The sequence below is a fragment of the Diadema setosum genome, chromosome 4, assembly GCF_964275005.1.
Source record: "Diadema setosum chromosome 4, eeDiaSeto1, whole genome shotgun sequence".
NCBI classification, from domain to species: Eukaryota; Metazoa; Echinodermata; class Echinoidea; order Diadematoida; family Diadematidae; genus Diadema; species Diadema setosum.
Window position 1 is genome coordinate 35,186,441 of NC_092688.1, and position 12,769 is coordinate 35,199,209.

General features: G+C 41.6%; 1 protein-coding gene across 1 annotated transcript in view; it reads right to left on the bottom strand.

The window, feature by feature from the left end:
* Nucleotides 1–465: 465 nt before the first annotated feature.
* The window catches only part of LOC140227186 (neurofibromin-like), a 122,301-nt gene continuing 109,997 nt past the window's right edge, over nucleotides 466–12,769 (bottom strand). The window contains 8 exon segments of the mRNA XM_072307615.1: nucleotides 466–2,307; nucleotides 3,694–3,740; nucleotides 5,174–5,310; nucleotides 7,402–7,499; nucleotides 8,855–9,512; nucleotides 10,279–10,366; nucleotides 11,247–11,373; nucleotides 12,098–12,238. Of these exon segments, the coding sequence (XP_072163716.1) occupies nucleotides 1,921–2,307; nucleotides 3,694–3,740; nucleotides 5,174–5,310; nucleotides 7,402–7,499; nucleotides 8,855–9,512; nucleotides 10,279–10,366; nucleotides 11,247–11,373; nucleotides 12,098–12,238 (1,683 nt within the window). The 3' untranslated portion in view covers nucleotides 466–1,920.

Below are 12,769 nucleotides of genomic sequence, written 5' to 3' on the forward strand. Positions count from 1 at the left end.
GCTGCCAAAAGTGAGGAAAAAAAAATATGTTAAGTTTGCACAATTTGTCGGCATTTACAGGATCCGTGGTAAAATATGGGAGTACAAGGCTTTTGATAATTCTGCAACCAAGATAATCCGTTATAACATGAACAACAAATAGAGTACCACAATGTGCTGTCGTAGCCATTCATCACGACGGAAACTGGTTTTTAACAACCTCATCCAGCCCCAACCTAAGCTACATGTATAACAAAAGACTGTGACATTATCACTCTGGTGCTCCATGGCTCTAAAGAGAGAGAATATCTTAGCCTATCTTGTAACTTATTAAGATACATACGGAAAATTGAGCAAAGAAAATGGGATTCCATCGGGATTCAAACCCGAGACCTCCGCATGCTAGCCCGGTGCTCTACTGACTGAGCTATAGAGAGCCCTAGTTCAGTGTTCGTCCCAGAAACCCTAAATTCTCAATGCTCGGATGGTCAGAAGCTATAGAAGTGCGCTTTGTGTGTGACACACACGCACACACTTAAACCTGGCATAAACCCCGAAGGATAATTCAACTTGGGGATAAATGCGAAGGATCACCGAAGTGATGCAGCTTTATTAAGATACAGCACTTAACCATATAATTGTAATTTCAAGGACTACGGACCGGTGGACAAGCATTTGCCTTCATAAAATAAGCTTGTACTACGCTAAAAAGACACATAATGCAGCAACATGCAGCAATAAATTTGTGAGTTTGTTGCGACAGGAGATAAGGTGAGGCAATGAACATCACTTGCCTCCAGCCATGGAAATGGAAAACAAATTTTAGACAGTAATCGACAGCAGGTTTTACTTTGATGCTATTTTGTATTAATCTTTTTTTCACCTTCTTCTGAGTCATGTCATATCTGATACAAGGTCAAAAACATTGAGACCTGCTAGTGGTTTTATTTTGGGGTATTCAAAACATTGCTTCAAAATTGTTACATGCATTCATATGCTGACACCTTACTAGCGCATCTTAAAACAAATAACTATGGAAATGTTGTGTAGTCTTCATGTCAAGCTCACATCTCTGATGTGAATGTATTTTAGTACCAGGTACACAATGTTACCCCTACAGAGAGGTAAATTTCAAGAATGTTAAACTCATTCCTTACGGGATCATGAAATTCTCAATAATTCAATTAATCAATTAATTGAAGAGGATGGAATCAAACCAGGTACCTGTTGGAATTGGGTTAAGGAGGTAGCGATAAAGTCTAATCACTGCTACACCTGATGTGACAGCATTCCTGAACTAAACCTCTGCGGTAAATTTAATTTCAACAGCATTGCTAGGACTCTTAAAAGACGACTGATTGCATTGAGAGTAATGCTGTGATTTAAAAGGGAAGACATGATTACATGTATGTCGAAATCACATTGGGCCTTTCTCATTCGGTCTTGAGATGCTCCTAAAATGCATTACATCGGCTCCAAGCCTGCGACGCGTAGCGAAAACGAAGATCAATAAATAGATTTGGCAGAGTTGCAAGTTCATTTCAACAAACCGATCAACAAAGCGTTCTCGTCTGCCGACCACAGAATTTCACAAGTTCATCCAACACATAAAGAACTGCGTGCTCACACTAACTGGCAGATCAGACTAATTCTTTTTGCGTTATCATATCACATGGGCATTGAGTTCCTCATAGCTCATGTCACAAAGGTGGCTTCAACTACTTACACACATTTAGATCATGAATGGTGCACGCATAATGGTAATCACGCTTCTGGCATATTACAGTATTACAGACAGATTGGCATTTGCACAAATAAATATAGCCCACAGACGCCGAGCCAACTGCTTGTCGTCCGTCAGTGGGTGGCTAGTCCAAGCGGAGAGGCTGCCTGGCCGCGGGAAAACCGTTTGCCGAATCCCAGGGTGGCTAGTGACTGCTGCTACCTGTTGGTCTGCTTCTTCCGCTTGAAGCTGCTGCGGTTGGGCTGGTTCGGGTGTCGGCCCTGGGAGGGACCGACACCAATGGACGACGTCGCCATGGTCTGGTGGGCCGAGCTGTGGCGCAGCCGGGTGGGCGCGGCCGCGAAGAGCTGGGCGCTGTGGGAGGAGGAGAGCTGCTCGGCATCCGAGGCGGAGTGGGAAGAGCAGAGGGAGGACATGGAGCTGGAGAGGGTGCCGGCGGCGACCAGGGGCGTGGCCAGGGTGAGGATGTCCATGTGGGAATTCCCCAGCCAGTCTCCACCGTCGCCCTCCCGACACTGCTCCGCCATCGCCTGGAGGAGCTTCACAAAGTGGTCTGTGCTTGACGTCCCCCGGATTTCTGACTTCTGTTTGGTTGGTTGGTTGGTTTGGAGGGCAAGGGGTGTGGAGTAATGGGAGGAAACATAAATCAAATTTCTTTAGTCTAGATTTATTCAAAGTTTTGAAAGGAATATGTAGACAACAGCACCTAAAGAACTTGTTTGACTAACTAATGACAAATATGACTCTCCTGTCTGGCATACCTTTTGACTTGTGGCAACTGGACAGTTAACCCTTGAAAGCTGCTTCGGAACAGCAGCAGATTTTCATCAGATATCATAACCTCCTCCATTTGTGATCCAATACCAAACACTGACTTTGTTGTTTTTGGTAAATATAAAGTACTGGACTTTCCAAGTACATATACCAGTATTATGTTCTGCTCTAAATTAAACAAGAAGAAGAACAACAACAAAAAACATACATAAAGTATTTGAGAAAATCAGCTCAGAAGTTTACATGAAGTCAAGCCCATTCCATTACTATTAGGCATTAAAGCAAACAAGGAAAATGCAAATCATCTAAGAAGCATGCTTCAGGAAAAGTGAAAAGTTGCACATGTCAAAGCATTTCAAAAGTTTGAAATTCAGACAAGAGGGAGTTGACTGATCACATTCTCAATTATAGAACAAACATGAAATTTCACGTTCATTCAAATCTACATTGTACCTCAAGCCAGTCTTCGTAGCCTTGTGTCTAACATTTATCACCTATTTTTGGTAATGGTTCACACATAAGCAGGTGTATGAGCTCAAAACACACTGTATTAAAATGTGGGCAACTTTAACCCATGCAGAATGAAATAGCAACTCAAGTACAATTGCATTTCCATTGCATCTGTGTACAGATGCTACTGGTAAGAACTTCCTTTTATAAAATGGGTTCAAGAATGTAGCCAATTGGAAGTGCTAAAATGAGTCACGTGTGCTTGTATTAATTTCTCACTAACATTCCACGGCCGACGTCACAATGTTTGCACTAGCAGTGCGCACTCAATCAGTTGTTACAAGTGCGTCGCGCGCTACTATACGCGCTGTCAATCCTGTAAACAACTTCTAGTTCAGGCTGCCGGCCGGCCTTTCTTGTGTGCATAACATGTGTGGCCCGGCATACGTATACTCTTATACGTACAGTACTTTCCGAGTGCAACGTGTTTGGGACGAACATCTTCGGACATCTTGATCCATAAAGGTACATGAAAAATGTTGTTACTTTTCGACCCATTTTATAAAACAAATGATGCACAGGATTATTTCGTCTCGGGTATTTACAATGTAGTGCAACATGCACTCGGCTTCGCCTCGTGCATGTTTCACAATTGTAAATACCCTCGAGTGCGCTACGCCTCCACTAACGCACTCTATCCTGAGCATCATTTGTATAACATCCATGACGTCAAAAAGACAGCTTACCGGAGGAAACTGACTGCTGAATCGCCACAGTCCACCAAAGCCGATACCTGATGAGGGAAAGAATGCAGTGAACACAACTAATTTATGCCATTGTGCAAACCGAATGATTTGTTACTAATTCAAGGATTGTCTCCTACTACTTATGCAATTCTGTTATTCTCTGCGGCAATATCAAGCATTAAAGTTACAGAAACAAAAATAAGAAAGAAAAGAAATCAAACAAATCACAAAACAGTATATAGGAAGAAACTTGGCAGAACAGGTTTGTTCTGCAAAAACAAAGAAGTTCAAATTTAATTCACTCTGTTGTCATCGTATGGTGATGTAGAATCCTACATATAAAATTATCTTGAAAAATGAGCAAGAAAATGAGATTCCATTGAATCTTGTTTTCTAATTTTTCATTTATATGATTCGTATTTCTGGTCAGTTTCCATTTGTTTGCATTTATTTTATAATCATCTTCCTTCATCCAGTGTAGGTAATAAATCTCACAGTGGATGTGGCAAATTTTGAAACTTGGCTTAATGCTGGGTAAGCTGGGTAATGACAAAGTACTTACAACAATCCAATTCTCATTTGAACACTAGAGCCCTGGTGAGTGGATGATTACTCATTTGTTTGTTTGTATTTTGCTATGATTTCATATAATGTAAGTTTTGAATTCAATATATACATGGAAACCATTGCATGTCAATTTAGATCTACAGCTTTGTAAGTACTGTATGAATAAACATGAAGTTACCCTCAACTCTAAAATGCTACAGAAACTGGCGGGGCGCATCAATGAAGAAAACTAGATCAAATGTTTAAAAAAAACATACGGTGATAAGCCTTTGAGCTCATTTATAGGTGGTAACTTTAGATACTGGACTTCCTGTTTCAGCACTATGTGGGGGCAAGCATGTTTGTGTACCGGTATGTGTCTCTTTCTGTTCTTGCATACTTATGCGCAGGGAGACCATTTATGGGAGTACTATGGTCACCACCTCCACCGAAACAACATACCACTATCTCTCACTTTTGTTTGGACAACCGTCTCATGACCGATTTTTTAATCTGAGAACACGAACACACAAAAGCATCTGAAGAATAAAAAGAAAAAAAAAAACTGAACATTTGAAGAGTTTGTTCGCAAAAACCGATAAGTCCATATTTGCCAAATGGAGATATTTGCAATTAAAGGTCAAGAAAAATAAAGAGAATAATAAGAAAATTTTTGCTTCTTTTGACCATAACTTCAAAAATGTACTTTTATATGTAACAGTTAGTGACCAATATATCATTTAAGAGGTGTTATTTTGTACTTTATGACAGAGACCGTAATTCAAAATCTTCAAAGATGGACTTATCGGTTTTTGCGAACAAACTCTTCATTTGAAGACACAAGGTCTTGGGTGTGATGCCCTTTTTGTTTGGTGTCCCACCCCGCCCCAGTGGTGTGATAATCTGGGGTTGTTTGTGGTCACGGCACGGATACCTTGCAGGTTTGTGGGCTGCTGCTGTCCCTCCTCGCTGGCCAGGGTGTTCTGGATGATGCTCTGGACGGCCGCCAGCATCGACTGGTTGTGGCAGCTCCGCAACACGTTGCTGATCTTCGAGTCGAGTAACGAATACCTGCGCGACAAGACAGGAAACGAAAGAATTACATGTGTATCGTACAGAGCCAACCCAACCAGTGAGACAACGGGCCAGATCATTGATGCATTCAAGTGGAAAGTCTTCACCGATGGGGAAACCATAGCAACAAACTATTCAATTCACCTGTCTTCAGTTTCTAACTTTCAACTCCTGAATCCAACTTGCATGTGCTGATCATTACATCAGGCAAGCACAGAGCAGGGCAGGGCTTCTGGCTGTCAGAAACAGTCTTCACTTGTACAGGGGTATGCATCAAAATTTGAGTTAATCCATTAACTCGTCCATTGCTTTAATGAACACACTCCCCTGGCCCCTGCCCCCGGCCCCTGCCTCCCACTGCCCTCCCCCTCCCCCAAACATTAGAGCATTCAAGATTACACTTGTAGCTTTATCTTAACGTAACATTGACAAAAATAGAGGGGGAAAAATCATGCAAATCCACTTTGTTAATTCATTCAGCAAACAGGAAGAAATTTACTTAAATTCTCCGATTGTCTCTGCCACTGGCAGGACAAATGAAATCCAACTATATCTCTACTGAACTTTGTCCCACTGATAAAGAGAACAAACACCGCAGTTACACATAGGTACACAAGAAATGTGCATCTATACAAAAGAAATGTGAGAATAAAAAGCAAGAAAACAACAATTTGAGGTACGATGAAAATGCATACGTGTACAAGTCAGCACAATTCATATCATGAGTTTGTCTGTTACAGCAAGCCCACACTGAAACCATAGTCTGTTTTTTATCTATTTATTTATTTTTTCATAATCCAGGCAAACTTAATTGCTCTATCTCTCTCTCTCTCTCTCTCTCTCTGGTGAATCCATATCAGCTACAGTGCCAGAATCAAGCTGCCTCTTGCTGCAGTCATGCAGTTCGTAAGCTGGACTAATCCATGAACATAACAGGATATGTCTTTTGATCACAAGAAAAATCCTTCCTCAACCTCAAGAGCTCTTGAGTGAGGAAGTCTAATTTTGTTTTCTTCATTATTCGACCCCCCCCCCCCCCCCGCGAAAAAAAAAAAAATGTTGTTTAATCTTTGTTTTAAAAAAAATGAGCAATGCCCACACAATTTTTTTCCAGTCTTAAAGAAAGTCAGTCACAGAGATGTGCACATTTGTGCCAGCATGATGGCTATGGACAATTCAAGAGAAATGGACCCAGGATTCATGAGGGTGTTGTTTGCACAGCCTGGACGCGCACTATACGCAATCTGCAATTTTTCGGAACGTCCCGTTAAAATTGATTTGAACGGCGAATACATCGAAAGTGGTCAAAATAATGTCGACCTCAGTTCGTCTCTATATGTGGCCATTGTTCATGGCTGGTTCCACGTACAACATGTGGATTCCTCAAGGACAGTTTGTTCGCTAGCTTCCGAACTATTAAACCTGCACAACTGACAGTGCATGCAATACACGCCCACGATCTACGATTGACAGTTTATGGTAAAGGTAATTATTTTCTGGGTATTGCGTAGCACCTTGCCACGCATTTTGGGCATGCCTGTGAGACAAAATTTCATCTCTGTATTAAACATAGAATTGTGTACCATTTTGTTCAAAACATATGCTCAACTAAAATTGCTAGTCAATTTTGAGAGGGGAAATTATTCTCTGTGGTAATAGCTTTACATCTTGTATATTCACAATGAAGATAGCGGCATATCATCACGTCATCCTACAGTGCAGTATTAAATCCAGGTCTGTGTGCCTATAGCCGAGGCGCGCACGTGCTGATCAACCAACATAAACATTCTCATCCTACCAGGTACCCATGCATACTCCTGGATGGAGAGCAGCAATGTGGACAAAGTGCCATGCTGAAGGGCAAACGTGTAGGTCTTCGCGGGGCTTGAACCCACGCTCTAGTTATTCAGAGTCCAGCGCTCCACCCACTCGGTCACAACACCTCCACACAACACACACACACACAATAAAATGCCCAAACAACCTGAAACAGCAACAGCAACAACAATGCAGAAACATAAAAGTAAGAACAATAACAAAACCAGTGCTGCCAAGGAGGGCAGGAAACCTTCCATCCCCTGTACTTACACTGTTGGGAATACTTGTGGAAAGACTTGGCTGGCTTCGGCAAGGTACTCATAGAGGATACCCACATCGCCTTCGTTCATGTTCCTCACTAGCGTGGCCTGCGCATCAGATGAAGAGAAACAGAAAGAGAGAAAGTGAAGGAAGAGAACAGAAAGAAAGAAGAGGAAGGAGGGATTGCAAGAGCAGAGGGAAAGAAGAGGAGAGTGGAAATGGAAAGACGAGAGGAGAAAAAGAGACGAGAAAATGGAGAGACAGAAGAGTGAAGGAGATAGAAAGAGAAGAGGAAGATTGGAAGGAAGAGTAGAGAGAGAGAGAGAGAGAGAAGAAAGAAAGAGATAAAAGATGAGGAGGGAAAAGAGAGAAAAATGAAATATGGAGGGAGAGTCGAGGAGCACGAGTTGGACAAGAGACAGAAGGACAGAAGAGGAAATATATGGGAAGAAAAGAGGGAGAGAAGAGGAGAAAGGGATAAGAAGATGGAAAATGGAGGAAGAGATGAGTGCGAGATGGAAGGGGGAGAGAGGGACAGAAGAACAATGGAGAAATTAAAAGAATGGAGAAATGGAAAGAACAGAGGAGAAACATAAAAAGTGTAGAGAGGAAGAAAAGAAGAGAAAGAGAGAAGAAATGGAAAAATGGAGGAAGAGATACGGAATATGAGATGGTGAAGGGAGGGAAAGAGGAAGTATTGAAGAGAAGATGAACATAGGAGAGGGATAGAAGAGAAGGATGAGATCAAAGGGGAAAGAGGGAGAGTACGAGAGAGGAGAGATGAAAAGAGGATCAAAGGACAGATGGGGGGAACATATGATGAAAGGAGAGATGGAAAGAGGAGAGGGTTTGGATGGAAAGAGGTATTAAAAAAGGAACGAAGGAAAAATAGGTAGGCATAGAAACAGGAATGTGAAGGCGAGAGCAGGGAGAACAAAACACGAGGGATAATGGAAAAAATATATTCACAACACCACAAGAATTCATATGGAATATGCTTGCAAGCTTGAAACAAAATAATGGCAAAGGAAACCATACATATTCACAATTTTCCTGTAGGATTAAATTTGCCTTTGGAATTTGCCTCATGGAAGAATACTGTAAATACAAATATTAAGGTCAAATTGTAGCAATAATATTCTTGTTTTTCTCGATTTCTTTTTTCTTTTTTTAATCTCAAGAAACGCCTAAGTGCCTTCCACCAACCTTCTCATTTCATTAAAATTTTCTCTGGCTTCAGTGTTTGGAGCATGTGGACATCACGCCATCAGTGATGGTTCATGGCAGCAATTGCACACAATAATCTCCCCCACTAAAACAATCTTCATGGACTTCGTATTTTGATCAACAATATAAAACAATCTGACCGAATGTCTTTTATGGTAGAATCAAGTGGATACAAAATGTGTTCACTTTATGATTTTGAATAGATGACAATGAGTCAAGACATTGGAAGACTTACTAAGACCGTGAGAAGGAGAGCCTGTACACCTGATTCAGTGAGAACCTCATCGTTAAGCAACACATTTTCTGAGGGCGTTGACACCTTCCTCTCCTTGCGGGGCTGTGGGATGGTCATGCCTGTCCCGCTGGTCCGCCTCTCGTGGCGCGTCCTCCTCTCCCCGACTCCACCCTCTGCACCACCGACACCACCAGCAATGCCGCCACCGCCGCCGTAGCCGACGCCCATGCCCGCGACGCCGCTGACGACCACCTCCGGGCTGCGTGCGGCGGTGGCAGCGGTGCGCCCGGAGCTGTGGGGGAGGTCCAGGCTCTTGTACTGCTTGAGGGGCGACTTGTCCACCGTGACGCTGCCCTGCTGCTGCCGCTGCAGCGCGGAGTCCAGGCTGCGCTGGGTCTTCACCGCCGCATTGGTGATGCCCGGCGTCTTGTGCGGCGAGCGCAGCTTCTTGGACGGCGACCTCTGCTGCTGGCCCGGGTGTGCTCCGGGGTGGTAGGGGTAGGAGACCTGGACGAAGACCGAGTTGTCCAGCTCCAGGGCCTCGGGCGAGAGGTTGGGGTAGTTGCGCCTCATGCTGCACCTGCTTCTCACCTCCTCTGAGACTGGCAGAAGGGCAGCCAGGTAGGCCACCGATTCCATGTTCACATCAAACTTATCACTGTAAGCAGGATACATAGAAATTAGTCTCATAGCTTGATTGGGGCAAAATGATAGTATGCAGCAATAAAATTGTAGAAAGCCTCGATCAATACACTGAGAAAGGTAAAAACCACATGGGTGACCCCAACTTCTTGGTTAGAAGGTTTAATTGCATGAGCTTTGAATTCTTCTCCATCACATAAAGAAACAAGGAACACACAAACAAACACATAATCAATCAACCCAACAGCATCCATTTCAAAGAGCTGCTAGTACATGTAAGTACATTTTGAATGAATGAAGTTGGGAAAAATCGCTGCCCTTATTAATTTCTGATTGACAGATGATGGCAGTAACTTAATGTCCAAGCACACTGAAAGTGATGTGTCTCTGTGTGGTTGACTAGGACTCACACTCAGATTATACACACATGGGCACACACATTCTTTCATTTTTTTTGCACAAAAACCTACATAAATGTAAAGACATCAACTGCAATTCCACTAAATCCATTTCTGCACTGCATGACATCCTCAGATCTTCTGAATGAAAGAGATTTAGCTGGAGGCTGAACAGCAAAGTTATAATAAGCTCTTGAAAACGGCCGTCTGCCTTTACACACAATGCATGGACATACAGTCACAAAGCTATTTTCAACATTCTAGAGAGAAATTGGCTAAATTCTGCCAAGTTCCATCCCACATGAAACCTATACCAGCAACACATGTGTCACTCTGAAGTCGTTGTACTAGACAAGCTACTCTTCATAATGCTGCTCGACTTACCAGTTTCTGTGTTTGCAAACAATGTCCAGCATAAGATTGAGGATGCGAGTCGTTCTTGACACAGTTGTGCTGGAGTGATGTCTGAAACCTGAAATACAAAGAAGGTAAAAAACAACATAATAAAGCAGTGAGGCTTGACATGCACTGTCGATTGAGGTGTGGCATGTATATCACTATAATTTTGATGTATTTTGTTGAATTTAATCAGTTGTGTAAATTCTATCAAAATGTATCATACCCTGTATATCTTGCAAATGGAAACTCAATTTCAATCGAAATTCAAAATCGAATCAAACTCAATCGAAACTCAAAATCGAAAGTCAATTTCAAGAACGTTTAATTCATTAACAAGTATCATGACTATGGAATAAGAATAAGGTTATTTTCCCCTTTTCAAGTAAATGTGTCATTTACCACTTTGGAAAACCTGAACTCTGAGTGTGTGCTACAGGTGATATCTTGGTGCATTGTAAAATCAATGGATGTACCAAATCTTTTAATAACAAGCCACCACAAAACATATGATATGAGAAGTAATTGCATCGGTTTGACAAACTGTATCAATTTTACAAAAGAATTATATAAATTTTGTAGATTTGTCGCAGTTCTGTTTGGTTGTATGATTTTCATTGGTTATTTCTGTTATTTTTTTTTTAATACAGATAAACAATATACCTAGGTGTATGAAATGGAAGAAGGGGGTTGGAACAATGCACAGGTAACTGAAACACAGTTGTATGTTTGAAAGGATAACTATACACCGAAAAGTAACCATTTTGAATCTAATCTTGACATAAGCCGAAATTTGGTATAGTACTTTAATAGTACATTTTGTAGATTTTTTCTTTTTTTTTCAACCAATTCATTTTGTTTGTTTGTTTATTTGTTTGTTTGTTCTTTTTGATGGGAGGGGGGAGGCATATGCTCCACAAGAGGCATGAGAAAATAATCCCCGGTGCTTTGGTCACCTTTGAGAAGGTGTCCAACCAGGGCAAAGTTGAAGTTGTACTTGAAGCTGAGACCCACGGCCAGGTCCATCTGCTTGAACTGAAAGTCCAGCGGCTCTCTCACATCCATCAGGACGATCTCCGGACTCTGGACGTGGACAGGGGAAAGGTAAAAACGAATGCTGAACTTTTAGTATCCACATCTTGGTTCATGTTTGGAAAAAGACACTTAATGGGAAAGATGCTGAAACTTATGTAATGCATTGCGCATTTACTGCAAGGAAAACATAGTTGATGTCATTATGTTTGATAAGCAAAGAGACTGGGAGCATGAAGAAAAAACACACACACACACAATTTTGAAACAAATTTATAACTGGCCAGGAGGGATACCAAGAGAAGAAGAAACACCCCAAGGCTCTTAATCTCTTCATGCTACCTGAAGATCGCAATAAGACAAGTAACTTGTACACACACATACAGACATACATGTCTGTATGTACAGCCTGAATCCCAGACATGTCACATTCCTATGATCAAGTAATTATCACTCAAGACTGTTTGCAGTTGTGTTAGAGAAAGAAAAGGGGGTGTGTATACCTACTTCTAATCAATAAGGAATAATAATTCCTGTATCTCTGTGTGCAGACAAATGATAACTGAGCCTTCTAATGGAACCCTGAACCCAATGGGTCTCAGGATACATATTTCTGTGTTTTGGAGCTGTATGCCTTCATCATGTAATATACAGTGTACATTAATTGTAACTGTTTTGTACAGTAACAATAGAGGAGTTGATCCCTTCTATTTAAGCCCTACACACATTACAGAAAAGGCCAGCTGGTGATGATACAGACTACACTGGGACTGACCGTTTCCTCAAAGAGTCCCTGTTCATCCAGGCAGTGCAGGTTTTGTTCCAGCATGGCCAGGCCAGCCGCATAGAGGGCAGCTTCTTCCAGCTGCAGCACAGCGATAGACACCCAGAACAGTAGCTTGTGCAGCGGCGAGTCCTGTTGGAGGGGGTGAAAACAAACAACGTTATCAACAGTCGGCGCATTATGAATTGTTTGTTGGTTGTGTGTTTTGCATGGCCACTGGGAAAGCACATTAATGTTTGTAAAGAGGAAATCCACCCAAAAAAAATAAATAAACTTTACAAGAAAGAAAAAAAAAAGAATCCTACAGAACGATGCAAAAATGACAAATATTCGATAAGATATTTATAAGGAAGATGAGATATTTTGAAATTTCCTGATTTTGGGGGAAAATATTTCTTGACCAGTTCTTTAATATGAATATTCAAATGAGCGAGGTGATGATGTCATGTGCTCACCATTTTCCATGTACACTGTATGTAATATATGAAATTTAGAAAAAATCTTTTAATCTAATGCAGACAAAAGGATATTCCCACACCAAAATTTGTCAGGGTTAACATTTGTTACTTATTTCGGGTAGCTTTAAGAAAAGTTTTATATTCATACAGCTGAGAAATTAGGTTGATTCTGTATTAAAATGAAGTGAATAAGAAATTGTAAGGC